Below are 14559 nucleotides of genomic sequence, written 5' to 3'. Positions count from 1 at the left end.
AAAGGAGGAAATTATGAAGAGGAAACAAAAGAACATGAAAGAACTTGCGCCGAGTAATTGCTTGTAATAACAAGAAGAAGAAAAGAACTTGATAAGAAAAAGAGAAATGCGATTGTTTGATGTGAAAAAATAAACGTTCGTGTACATTAGTATTACCTACTCTTTCGAGCGAGATATCAAAGTACATAGCACTCATCTCTGTTACCATTTAGTTATTATCACGATATCGCGAGTAATGGATAATGTGACAGGACGGTTCGCAATTTCAACTTGAATTCCCTGAGAACTGGGTAATTCGTGAAATGAAACAGCTGATAGTAATTCAGAGAAAGAACAAATAAATAAATGAACGAATAAATCGAGGAGAAAAGGAAACAATAATTAAGTATCATTGGGAGGAGGTCTTGTTTAATGCAAATTATTCAACTATATGGGAAAATTCATAGGCACTCGTTAGCTTAATTGCTCCGGCACAATTACCTGCCCGACAAATCTTTATGAGTTTGCCCCAAGTCTCGAATAAAATATGGACGGGAGCTCAGCTCTGCAGTGCAGAGCGCTTTGGGAATAATTATTATCAACTTAAATTGAGTGAACCGGAGTAACTCGATCTCGAGGTTTTTCTATTCCAGTTTTTCAATTTACCTTTGTTACTTTTCAGAAAATCTGCCAGAACAGAGGTTGGGCTCCCGGTAATCCGAAGAACCAACAAACTCACGACACTCTTCTCAAAGTTTGGGACGGTCTTCGACAGCGCGCGGATGCCAATCACGATGGACAGGTCAGACGAATTCCTCATGTATAAAGTTTTCGCTCCGGCTTTCACGTTACTTCTAAATTACATTCTACTCAATTTCAAATTCTTATCATACCTCACAATAGGTCAGTCGTGAGGAATGGTGCTCCATGTGGGAAGAGTACGCCAAGGACCCGTCGCAAGCTCTTGAGTGGCAACAGCGTTACATGAACTTCATCTTCGACCTCGAAGATACTTCCGGTAGGTTACCGAAAAAAAAACAACCATTATGTCGGTCTCCGTTGAGAGGAGATCAAAGTTGACCGTAATTGCGACAACTGTGCACGTTTTCTCAAATATAGAACAGAGTTTCTTACCTCGTAACAAAATATCCACAATAAGCACCGCGACACGATTTCCGGGGGATGAAATATCGCATGATCGGAGGCAAAGAGGGTTGGCGACCCCGCTAGCTGAGCCAAAGCTTATTGTTAGCTTCGGCTATTTCGTCTTAATCCGTAGCTGGTGCGGGACTTATCGGTCTGATCTTATCGAAGAGTAGATCTTCGTTCAAGATCTTCTTTTTCTCCTTTCAAGTTCACTCAGCAGGGGTTGACAGAGCCGCGGAGTTACGGGGATGGGTTAACTTTTCGTTGCGCGAGACACTTAATTCCGCGAGGCTCTAGATATACTAGTCTTAAGAACGAGTCAACAGCTGCAGGATCAAGTAGGACTTGAAATAGTGCTCATAGGCTCCATTAAATCAAGTCAACTCTCCCTTTGAACAAAGAATATAGGTGTGGGTACAGGGTATATTGGTATATGGTTCATTATTACAGTCGCGGTCGGATAATAATATCAAACGACGAAGCTCAGACGCTAGAATTATCCAACATCTGCAGTTGTGTAACGGATGAACTTGAAGTAACTACGTAATGTGCGGTTGGTTTAATTAAACTATGTTTCACAGATGATGGACGCATCGACGAGGAGGAATTCACTAGCGTTTGCACGACCTACGGAATTCCCGAGAGCGACTGCAGAACCGCGTTCAACAAATTGTCGGGAGTAAGTGTTCAATTGTAAGACGTACGGAAGGGACGGCTTGTTTTGAAACTCGACCTATGTTGTTTATTTTGGTTCTTTCAATTCGAAACCTCGAAGACTCCGACACTTGGACTAATTCAGTTTAGAAATTCAGAGCCTCTGGCATTATGAACTTAGATTACATGATGTTACGTTGAGATCAGAGGGATTAGAAAATGATTAGTGAAGTAAATTGCCAATTATAACGACGCGTTATTGTTTTAATTGAAAAATATTGGATTTTCTATTTTTTAGCAGAAGAAAGAAGTATCTCGTGAAGAGTTTACTGAACTTTGGAAACAATACTTCGCCTCCGACGATCAATCAGCGCCAGGAAACTTCATATTCGGAAAAAATTCATTCAATTGAATAAATCACAAGGAACCGAAACAATTACCGACGAAGCTCCGATGCATTCATTACCGTCGTGATAACGAATTACCTATCACTAGTCCTAGCCAATTGCCATAACTTCGATAATATATATACATAAATATATATATACATAAATTAACGGTATCAATAATAATAAATGAATAATGGATAATGAATAATGAATAATAAATAAATAATGAATAATAAAAATTAATTAAACATACCTATATATATATATGTATATACATATATACATATACAGATCACAATGCGAATCGTTGAACCATAAAATCTGGTTATTATGATAGTTGTACTATAATATATCTATACTATATATATGTGACGATAATTCATTAGCGTCGTGATAATGGAACTGTATAACAGAATTGGTAAAAAGGTTATTTGAAATTCTATATGTGCAAAAAAGAAAATTGAGAAAAAAAACGAGTGAAAAAAAATACGAAAAATCGCCCTGGTGGCTGTGGTTTTTGATATCCGAATCCCTTGATTATTCCTCCATCATTTCAATTATCATATGCGTTAATTATTTATAGACACCCCATTACGCGTGATGAATCCAGATTATATATAGGTATATACGGTAAAATAGTATCTATACGATATAATATAACGAAAATCTACGACCATTCGCATTTTGAAAAAGAATATAAAATTATTACGATTAGTATAATATTATTATCATCATGCAATTCTATGTAATAGAAAAGAGCAATTTAATATATCTACGAATAAAAAGAAAAATGAAAAAAAAGAGTATTGAGGTGTAAGTGGATGAACAAATATAAATTATACAATTGAATGATCATTATGTGTAACTTAACGAAATGACGTAAGCTGTTCGCGATTTAGTGGTGAGTTTAATTGACGATTATAACATATCAATCAATCTACTGCGCAATTAGAAAATCGGTCGCTATGAAATTCTATCATCGAAATTGTCGAAATACAGCCTCTTGAAGTAAATAGTTACATATCGATTGTACCTCTATAATTCTCAGCTTTAAATAACAAACAATTCTTATCGTCGTTACAATTATTATTACCGTTATTATTCTCATACTAACAAACCATGCTGAATTACATCACATTACCGGTGGACGGTCGGATCGTTGAATGAAAAATTGAAAAAATATCGAAAGAAAAAAAATGCAGCACCATGCGAACAATTATAAACGCATCGACTACATGAAAGTAATAGTAAAATGTTGACAAATAAAATCGCGGTAGATGATCATTTTATTCAAACTGGGTTTAATCTTAAAAAATGGGGAATATTACAACAGAAAAAATCATTAGCAGCTGGCAACACGCGAACTGCATAGCGATGAGAGAACCTTGAGTCAATAGTGCAATACTGTATAAAAAGTCTTTGCAGAATTTATCATACAATTACCAAGGATTTATTGCTGCATCGCGCATCGGTTCGAACAATATCGTAGATAAATTGAAAATCAATTATTCCACTAACAACGTACAACCACCAGCTGACTTGTGATTCGTATTACGTCGAGACAGATTTGTGCGAGCATCTAATGTGATGAACTTTGAAAAGACTTTGAAGATTGGCGTGTTCTCTCTTGAAACTAACGATATGTAAGTTGGCGCTCCTTCGTATACAAGTTTTAACGAGGCGCTAAGTGCTTATAAAACTTTCTTCGTTGTCATTTGTTGTTCGTGTAAATCATAATTCATCCCTGCCCATGCAAATTGAAAAGACGCCGAGAATTTTATTTCGAGTAGCATCTTTTCGCTTATCATCTTTCAATTTTTATTCACGATTTCTTCTGTAGATTTTATGGTATCTTAAAAATTCTAAAATTAGGGTAAAATAATTCATCGATAGCCTCAGAGTTGACATCCCTTTTACCCAAATTTATGTATGTCATACGCTTCAAATTCCGGAAAGTGCAGGTTCTAGAGACGTGTAATTTATTTACGAAATCGCGTTTAACATCATATTGATTTCCACATTATCTACGAAGTCGTGTTTATAATTCATACGAATCATAATTATATACAGATTACGTACATGAATAAGAATTGTTTATCTTTCCGCGGATATATTAATTATTAGTATATATAATTGTAAAAAAGAACATTAATGTTGTATTTGATTTTTAAATATTATGAATATATTATATTATATCACATTATTATAAATAATGCAAATGAATGTTCGACTACACTTCTCTCTACGAATATATACATAATATTAATGAATATTATTATATCTGTTAATATCACATCTATTATTATGTAATATTATGATCGTCAAGTAAAAATGGTTTGATGAAATAAAAAGAATAAAAACATGGAATTAAATTGAATCGTTCTGAAAGAGTTTTTGATTGATGTAGATAGAATATATGATGACGGTAAATGGAAATGAGCTTTTGAATTCCGATTTCAGGAATTCTATGCACATGCGTTTTTTAAATCATATATAACAGTGATTCTTTCTAACTGTGATAGAACAGATCGGATTTCGAATGACACGTAATTCGGTCAATAAACCGTGAATAATCTAACAATATACATACCAGTAATGTAATCTTATCGTGCAGCCTGCTGGCTGCTACGCTTTTGGTCGTTGAACTATTGCCGGGCATTTTATCGCGTTCGTTCTGCGATGCGGTATCGTGTCGTCGAGTGTCGACCGCGGTGACAGCCGGACGAATATCGAATATTTTTGTATATCGCATCGCGTTCGCGTACAACGCCGATGGATGAGAGTGAAAAGAATGGCTAGTTTGCGGTGTTTTTGAAGCGAATTTAAGGGCTCGCTAATGCTTTAACTATGTGATGAATGCCGGAGATTTAGTTCTGGTAAGTCCGAAAAAATAATGAGTCCGTATACGAGCATGCGTTCCTGCAATCTAGAAAAAACCAGCCCAATCTCTCGTGATCCTAATTGACTACTGTTCTTTAACCCTTCAACCACTGTTGTCGTTAATAGACGACGTAGTGACATTTGCGTCAGATATACCAGTAGCTAAAGGGTTGAATCACAGGTCTTCGGTCGCGACCAAAGTCGTATCAAAGATAAGTTAACCTGTATTTTTTTTAGATGAAATTCAAGAATATCGATCATTAAAAATATCGATAACGTGGTACATTTCCGCCACCCGATTCCCAGTGCGCGTAAAAGGTTTTGAACTTTAGCTGACTACTCGCAAATAAACGTGCTAATTTATTTATCGGTATTATCGTAATTTGGGTGTTATACGTATGTACTTGTTTATCTACTTATACACGTGGTATTGCAGAAAATGTAAATGGAGATTTACAATTAGTACTTTGCGTCAACACTTGGTCAGACTCTGCAACCTTGAGCTTATCAGCAATAATAGATATCAGGCATTTCTTGGCGAAAATCGTGTCGCGCGTTACAATTTATTATTACCAGTATAATGCAAGTTGGTGTAGACAGCATGTGAGTATACTTACAAGAAGATTAAGATAAATTCTTGGAAATATTATTTACCCTTCAAGCGCTGTGTTGGTTTGTTCTGTTCTTTGTTCTTTTTCGTCAATTTTTCTCTCACCACATGCATCACTTGCTATCGTTTGAGCTTCCAGCAAGCCAATAATAACCAATCTCTGCTATTTGCTTTAATGCATACTTTTTCTTTTAATTACCACATCACTATTCTTCTTTGACAAAGTGACTATTAACATCGCTACTTTTATCGCAAAGTAAATAGAACTCTCACTTTTCTGTTCAACAATTGTAACAATGACTATCAATCTCTAATCACACTTTCAAGATGACTAAATCAAACATGTAAACAAGCCTGTATCAATTTGAATGATATCAATTGGAAATTCATGCGTGACTGCTTCATTTTGATAGCACGACCTTGATCAACTTAAACAGGCATCAAATGTTCTTTCTTTATTTCACAGACAAAATTACTGCACTTTTCCAACATTTTTAGCAGTCCTTGTATAGTCTTCTGAACATAACTTAATACTGAGTAGTGTACTGTGGTGTTTAAATTACCTAAGAAGTCTCGGCATCTTTATCTTGCCCAGGCTGGAAATCAGCCATGATCTGGACCGTGTAGAGGATGCAGAGGAGGTAGAAGAGTTTGCCATGACGTCGCTAGCGAAGCTTGTATTTGTCGATACACATTCCAGACGCTCTCCAGGGGATCAGACTGAGGCTGATCATAATCAGGCTCTCTCGTTAGCTTTTGAAAATTTATTCCACATGCCATTCGACATCATCGAAACATATGGCAGCACTCTTAGTACTTTAGATATCAGCCATAACAAATTTAGTCGGTAAGAATCACAGGCAGTTTATTGAAACGAAATTTGGCTATCAAAATTCAAATGTATCGATGCATTATAATATCAAACTAAATATTTTTCTCAGAAATCTTCAGTTCTTAGCTGAATTTGATAATATGACGTCTTTAAATCTTGACCACAACGAAATCGATCCTTTCACGATATTTCCACCGATGCCTAAGCTTCAACTTTTGTGGCTGAATCATAATAAAATTGACGACTTGTATCCATTCATAAAAAACCTTTACACCAGTCTGCCAAATCTCCGTTATCTGTGCCTAATGGGAAATCCAGCTGCGCCAAGTTATCTGAACGGTGGGTCGTTCTATGAATACTTACAAAGCAGGTAAATCACCGTTGGACTAATTTGCTTGCATCCCATGAACGAAGCCTTTTTGAAGGTCAATCTTTCAGGCTGTTCGTTATATCGTGGTTTCCACATTTGGTTCACTTGGATGACAGAGCTGTGACACCTGAGCAGCGACTGGAAGCAAAGAGACTTTTCAGGAGACCTTTACTGGACCAGATAGCTGGGACTGCACAAGTACCGGAGTGTATCAAGCACCTACACAACAAAGTATCAAACATATTCTCCAAACCAACACTGCCAGTAACGTCCAAAGTACCGAAAGGTTCAAATTTTGTTATCTAAGCAGTATTACAATTATTTGTAATCCATATTTATCATTTTATACCTATAAGATAAAGCCGGTTAAATATGCGGCTCATAAGACTGTCTGACGGCGCTTTATTTTTCTAAATCTCAAACGCTAAAACGTGTCGACTCAAATTACTCACTGCACAATCCATGAATTTACGATAAAAGAGGGGGAAAAAAAATTATATAACTATCTTATTCTAGGCATATGTTCTGTTGTCGTCATTTAAATCATTCGTATTTTTTAATGTAAAATTTCTCACCCCACAGATCGACCAATGTCAATTTGAATGTAAATGTACTCTGATTCGCATAATTAATGTATACGTACTTATATAAAACAAATAAAAGAAGTCAATTAATAGCGCCTTCTTGCAATTGATTTCTCACCACGCCAATAAATTAGTTATACTCTCGGGTATACTTACGCTAATCATCGGCGGGGTAGTCGTTGTAATACATCGTTAATTCCCGCCATGGAGACAAATCCACTCCAGGTAGGTCAGAACACGACATTAAGGGATTGTTACGTGATATCATCTGGAAGGCTTTCGGCTGAATTCTTTCCACGTTATCGCCGGTGTCGCAGAGAAGCCTTGCCAAGGAAGCTTTCTTTATCTGCTTGAATTGCGCTGGAAACAAATTAATCGTCCGAAAAAATATGTTAAATATTATTTTTTCTGCAAAAACAAATCATCGAAATCATCGATTTCGTTTTCCCACCTTGCGTGAAAGAGTGGGGCTGATCCGCGTTATCGTAAAAATATCTGTCGCCGATTCTACTCCTGTAGAATTGTTCGCCAACTAGGCATCTAGCCACCGGACCGAGCTGACTTCCTGGAGATTTTCTTTCCAACGTCACACCGATTATCAGATCTATGTCATCAACATGCGCGTATATTTCCGCTAATTTCTCGATGTTCTAAAGAAAATCGCACAACGCAATAATTTTAATTTCTGCGCAAAATTATATAATTATATAATCCATCAACTCACCTCGTACGAAATATCTTCAATCAGGTCATTGAAGTTCTTCGCCTTCCGAAGTCCGCAGATTCGACGATACGCGTTGTAACCGGGAAGTCCGTGATCTCGACCGCGCTGAATGTCGAATGCTTCCAAATCAAATCCGAACATGTTTTTTGATCGGAATAAATACTCTGTAATCTGTTCCAGGGGAGGATCAGTGGAATTTATTTTATTCCGACATATGTATGATGTACACTTATAATACGTATAAGAATGATTTTCAGCTTTGACTGTTAATTACCTCAGGGGAGAAATTATTGTCGGCTCTTTGCATCGGCTGGGTCACGAATCCTCTGATTAGATCGTCGAGGTTGTCGCTTCGCTCTATAATCTGCGGTCGGAAAAAGTGATTGCTCAGACGAAGAGTGTGCGAGACAACGCGATTCGCAGGGCAAAGACTATAACAGAATCAGATAATTAATTATTAGTAATCAAGTATAACACACCGTTAAAATCGAGAAATACCCTAAATTTCTCACCTCAGGCTCCCTGCAACCATCGTATGAAAGAACCGGAAGGCTGCCGTAGTGAAGCCGTTGATGGTTGCAGCTTTGATGAGAGGATCGTAATCCCTTGACATTGTTCCATCGCGTCCTGATCGAACCACGCGATGTTTCCGACAGTATTTTCTACCTGCGATCATTACACGTTCCATTACTATTCGGATTTTTTTTGTTGCCTCTCGTTTAGGTCCTTTAAAAAATTCAGACACAAAATATTACCAATGACAAGCGGTAACCATTCGTTATACGTTATGTGTTGGTACATTGCGATAACGATTTTCCTTGTTTCCTGAAATATCTTGTCGTCGTCCCAGTGTGGATTTAACTTTTGGAGTTCGTCCGCTATTTTATTGTGTTCCCTCACCAATATTGTTTGTAATATGGCCAGCTGCGGATTCTGATTAACGCGAATATCTCCTGCAGAAGCGTTAACGATTAATATACGAAGAGCAAATCATGAAGGGCAATTTTTCTAGCGAGATAATGGACAGTGGTAGTGGGTACGAAATAAGGATACCTGCACTATAACAGATTTCCTTCGAAGACATCACGTCGCAGAATCGTGAACTGTAGTTCGTCAACGTTGGAAGAATTTCTCGACCTCGACGAATTTCTACCAGCATTCTGCCACCCGTGAACGACCGTAATCGGTCGCATGTTTCTTTATCCGATCCGTAGAGCGGCGAAGCATCCAGATAACTGCTTACGGTATTCACCTTCGAAAATCAAGCAAGGTCAATTTACTCGTACTCCCAAGCTCGAATGCGAAAATCTAAATTCGAAGACGAACCTGTTCAGCTGGTCCCAGCGTACAATCCTCTCTGGAGACGGTCATCGACCTTACAAAGTTCATGCACCGTTGATCGAACTTCGAATAAAATTTGTCATTTGCAGATATGTCTATCGGTAGGCATGAGTGGTGCTGTAATTTTTTAGGCAATTGTCGTCCATTCGCACAGCATTCTATTCCACCTTCGACTGTATCATTGGCAAGCAAGAAATAAAAATATATCGGATTATTTTTCTGACCCAAGTAAAAATTTTTCAATTATCGAAAGGATCGGAGCCTCACCACTTTGGTCAATATTCTGCATAGCGAGATCATGGGAAAGGATTTGACCCCATTGGGGTACGGCCAGGGTTAATTTTTGATCGCTCACAAATTGCCGCGAGAAGCAATGAACGCTCAGGGATCGCGCATTCGGCAACTTTCGCCCGGTGACACTCTTCGGGAGTTCGTGAATTCCTGAAATAAAGCTCTTGTCAATTTTTGAAAATCGTAGATTTTTCAAAGCCTGAAAAATAAATAAATACTGGGATCGCCTCACCATCGGAATACCGGGCTGGTAGAAGCCTGGCAAAGGCGGTATTGGTTTGTCCCCAGGTGGGCTGGCGTTGATTGTTGCAGGATCCGTCGAAGCTCCTGTAGATCTGATCTACGGGGCATCGTTTCGCACGGTTGTGGCAAAGTCCCGCTCCGACAACTCGAAGCGTGTGTTGCCTCAAAAACTCTGAGAAAGTGTTCGGAGTGATGTTAAAACTGAAACCAATTCGGAATAGTATTGAGGATTTTTTTAGTCATCCCTCGCTGATTACGCCCCCAAATATATCGCTGCACGTACTCTGTGGAAAGTCTTCGTTGTAACAGCTTTGTACCGAAGAGACAGAATTCCGATTTCTGATTTATCCCGACCGTGCTCTCGGTCGCCAAATTGTTTATCAAATGCAGCATAGCGGACGTATGAGCTTTTGGCATCAGGCCCTTGTCGCAGAGCCACTTTGCCCGCTTCTGCATTTTTTTTGCTAATGCCTGCCCGTGACTGAAATACGATTTCACAGCCTGTAGAGTGATCGGTGATCTCGAATCGTTCGCTGTTGAGAGGAAATTTCGTTAGCGGATCTACAGATTTAACATCAAGTAAAATATTCAACTCAGTATTTGCCTAGAGGATGCCACAGATTTGTGTTCAGCTGCAGACACTCGGGGTTCAAGAACGCCAGACTTCCGGTGCAGTTGACATCCAAATTTATCAGACGACAGTGAGCGTTGGAACAGAGTGCGGCTGCCCTATCGATCTCCATTTTCTGTAAATCGGTGGTGGAAATTTACCGAGTATAATTAAGATAAAATAAGTTTACGGAATCTCACCTCGTTGGGTTGACTAGTGAAAAAACGCGGAGAGTTTTCCGTTTCGTAGTAAAATTCTTCTTCGTTATCAAAATCGTCGTCGTAATATTTTTCAACATTTTCCTCGTTCGTTGAACTCTGTAATTCACCGTCCGAATCGTCGTCTGGATTACCGATATTTGAAGAAGACTCGAACTTGTTCTGCAAGTCAATGCTACTAACGTCACTATTTTCATTCCGATCGTTTGTCAATTCCTTGTTTGCGGTAAGAACAGTCTCTATTTCTCCGGACGTTTGTTCCCCTGACGATATTCCGAATAAATTGTCGTGATGTTCGATTAGATCTTTCAGAAATTTATTTTCGACATCGTAGTGATCAGAGACGTGGTCCGTTTTCTTCAGATCTGCGAAACTGATTCCGTGGTCGAGAGATAATTTCGAAACAAATTTACTACCGAATCCAATATTTGTTTCGGAGGCAGCCGTCCTATCAAGATTCCGCTGGTCCTCCTCGTCGTTCTCAGCATTCTCGATATGTCCTTCGTTGTCTTCGATAAAGTCTTTATCTCTAGTTTCTTTCGAATGACTAGTTTCTTCAAGGTATTCTGGCTGCTCGATTGATCGTTGATCTTCGGTAATCACAGAGAGATCCAGAGCAGGTATTAAAGTTTCTCCGTCATTCGGCGGGTTGTTGGTATCTTCAGAGTGTTCATGGAACTCGTCCTGAACTTCGAACTCTATTTTCCCTTGTTGACTCAGCCTAGCTGCGTTGTTCACGTTTGAATCTATACATAACTTGCCGCTTATTCCACAGCGTCCTGTTTTACTATTTGCATGACCAATTTGTGAATGATCTGAAATCTTCAGCTCAGCATGTCCTTCGCGACTGTCCGCGTGTGACTCATCTTCGGCAGATGATCGAATGACCCCAGAGCTGAATGTCGTCCTTGTCTCCTGTTCAGAATGAAGATTACTCCCGAGTTCAATATTTTTGTCGATCGATATTTCTGAGTCCAACGTCGCGGAAATATCCGCACTTTTAGAAACTTTTATTTCCGGAGAATTCAGGAGGTCTAAAGAGCCTGAAAGCTCATGGCTGCTCTGAATCTCGGAATTCAGTGACGTTCTTATTCTTCCGTTATCATCGTCGGAACTTTCAGCACTGAGACGACCGACAGTGGCGTATTTCGCATCTCGATTGATCTCGATTGACGATGGATGAAGAATATTTTTCTTCTCCTGACTCACCGTGATTCCTGAGGCGAATTCTGATTCAATGTTTCCCGATACACCCAAATCAAGTAACCCCGAACCCTCCGAAATTGCAGCTCCGCTCAAACTCGTCTCTAGATTGCTCGAAATCTCGCCATCGATTTGCAGATTTTTATCGAGTGTCAGAGAGCTGCTCTTCTCATGATGATTCATTATATTTTCAGTACCAAGGTGCTTTTCGATTCCTCCAACCACAGAGAGATCAAGTTGCCCCGATTGTTTCAACCCCGTGTTATCAAACAAACCTGAATCCAAATGACTCGAAATCTGCCCTCTGCCTTCAATCTCTTTATCGAACATCACAGAGCCACCTTCTCCGTGATGATTAATTGCGGTTCCTAGATCTAATTTGGTCGCAGTACTACCTGACAATTTCAGGTCAAGTATACCAGAGTTTTCAATGCTTCCTATTTTACCCGACTCCAGATTGCTTGAAATATGCCCATCGCTTTCGATATTTTCGTCAAGAGTTAAAGATTCGCTCCCTTGGTGTTCACCGTATGTAGAAGATTGTTCGGATCCAATCTCCCCACCCAAGTCAATGTTGCTCTCCACATTCGAGGACGTATGAAGCGAGGTTTTGCTATCGTGTAATATATCGACATTTGAGGAGATTTCGGTCTCAATTTTACCCGAGGCTGCTAAGTCGATGTGCACCGAATCCGCTTCAGGATTGACTCGGTGATTCATATTCTCAGATTCTGACTGTGAATTGATAAAGGTTTGATCCCGATTTTGATAACGAGTGTTCAGGGATCCACCGGATTTGTTTTTATGAGTTCTTCGGAATTCTTTAAAAGTCCCATGATTCAATTGCTCATGTTCTCCGTGTTTAAAAATGTCGGTGAACCCTCTGTGGCCATAATGGCTGAGTTTCGCCTTGTCAGCTATCGCCAGATCGACGAAATCCTTTTTTGCGTCGAGTGTTTTGATGATCACGTCGGTCAATTCTTCCTTGCCCCGTCCCGCTGCGGCTGCCTGAATAATATCTTTTTTGCCTTGAATAATTTTTCGCTGTGAATCCAAGACAGATTGAACCTTATTACGATGACTCGAAATTTTAGTTCGAGTTGAATGAGATCTTGTGGTATTCGCGGTATGAACTCTGCTAATTTCTTTAGCGTTCACAAGATTTTTCAAGTTAGTCGACGCTGTTTGAATCAATTCCTTCTTATGCTGGAGAGCGCTAGCTTTGGAAGACACTGCCGAATCGATCAAATCCTTTTTGGTCTTGATCAGAGCAGCTTTAGATGAGATCACCGAATCAATTAGATCTTTCTTGGCCTCGATCATTTGCTTAGATTTGCAGGAAGTCACCGAATCTATCCAATTATTTTTATTCTCGATCGTACGAGCTTGCGTAGAAACTACGGAATCAATCAAGTCCTTTTTAGCTTCAATGGTCCTGTGGACCGCGTTGCTGAGTTCTGCTCTGGTGCCCCCCGTAGCAGCGACTCTGATTAAGTCTTTTTTCGATTCAATCACTTTTCTCTTAGAATCGAGTAGCGCATCCGAATCGCTGGTTAACTTTACGGACCTTGGTTGTAGAACTGATGGAACGTGTCCTGAATTTTCAAAATCATTTTCCATTTCGTCATCCATATCGCGTAGCGTTCCAATATTGGTGAGAGATGCGGTACCATCTTTGTCGCGGTAAACATCCCCCATCATTTCTTTGTAGTCCATGCCCTCGGATTTTCGTTCTTCAGACTCGACATCCTCACCAGCATCTCGCTGCACCGGGATAGTGGAACCCACGTGATCTTCGAAGTCTTCGGACTCTGCGAGGTTCTCTAGATCCATGAAAACCGAGTCACCTTCAATGGGAGGCGGTACTTCGAATTCCGGTACGTCTTGTGTTCCATAGATTGCCTCCCAATAAGCTACTACATCGTCTATCGGTGGAGTCTCTAGTACAGGATTATCCAGAATGTTTGATTCGTCGTACTCGAGCTCAGCGCTTTTCCATTGCTCCTGATCTCCGATTACGTCTTCATCGATAAATGAAACATCTCCGCTCTCTATTCCATCGGAAGCCTCAACAATAGCCACTTTACCTTCGGGACTTTCGCAGAAGACTTGGGAGCTGGCCAAAAATGCCGAAAGCAAGAACAAAGCGCCCAACGAAGGTCGGCGCATTTTCGATTTGCCGCACAAAACGACAATCATGATCGACGAAAGGACAAACTTCAACTGATCAGTTGTAACTGGAATAAATTGAGGCCTAATGGAAATAGCTGCCGTTGCATTTCTCTGAAATCGTCACAATCGTTGCATCATTTATACATATTTGAAAATACGATTGCTCGAGGATATGTTTTGTAAATTGAGATTTTGGTAACGAAGTTTCGAACACGCGTGCATCGTAACGTAGGTACGTACGTAATTAAGCTTGCGTTTGCGAAACTTGAACGATTAAGCAATTTGGAAGAAACATAATTAAAATACTAAAATA

The 14559-nt window shown here is 39.5% G+C and overlaps 2 protein-coding genes across 5 annotated transcripts in view; both read left to right on the top strand.

Moving 5' to 3' along the window:
• The window catches only part of LOC105688603 (calexcitin-1), a 38821-nt gene extending 36157 nt beyond the window's left edge, over positions 1-2664 (top strand). The window contains exons 4-7 of one of the 2 annotated variants that reach the window (XM_012405051.3): positions 662-781; positions 883-997; positions 1707-1804; positions 2081-2664. In XM_012405051.3, the coding sequence (XP_012260474.1) occupies positions 662-781; positions 883-997; positions 1707-1804; positions 2081-2191 (444 nt within the window). In that variant the 3' untranslated portion in view covers positions 2192-2664. Of the gene's footprint in view, positions 1-661; positions 782-882; positions 998-1706; positions 1805-2077 lie in introns of both variants that reach the window. The other variant, XM_012405049.3, reaches the window with a different exon arrangement.
• Positions 2665-4885: 2221 nt separating this feature from the next.
• Positions 4886-7536, top strand: LOC105688656 (leucine-rich melanocyte differentiation-associated protein-like). Of its 3 annotated transcripts, none has more exons than XM_020853825.2 (5): positions 4886-5044; positions 5286-5651; positions 6254-6505; positions 6600-6860; positions 6929-7536. In XM_020853825.2, exons 2-5 carry the CDS (start codon positions 5629-5631, stop codon positions 7164-7166), a joined length of 774 nt encoding a protein of 257 aa, XP_020709484.1. In that variant the 5' UTR covers positions 4886-5044; positions 5286-5628; the 3' UTR covers positions 7167-7536. The 3 variants fall into 3 exon arrangements, with proteins under 3 accessions (XP_020709484.1, XP_012260584.1, XP_012260583.1); XM_012405160.3 differs by having other exon boundaries at positions 4889-5044; positions 5485-5651; XM_012405161.3 differs by lacking the exon at positions 5286-5651 and having other exon boundaries at positions 4888-5044.
• Positions 7537-14559: the final 7023 nt, after the last annotated feature.

Source organism: Athalia rosae, chromosome 6, assembly GCF_917208135.1.
Source record: "Athalia rosae chromosome 6, iyAthRosa1.1, whole genome shotgun sequence".
Lineage (NCBI taxonomy): Eukaryota > Metazoa > Arthropoda > Insecta > Hymenoptera > Athaliidae > Athalia > Athalia rosae.
This window is presented reverse-complemented; position numbering and strand designations above follow the sequence as displayed.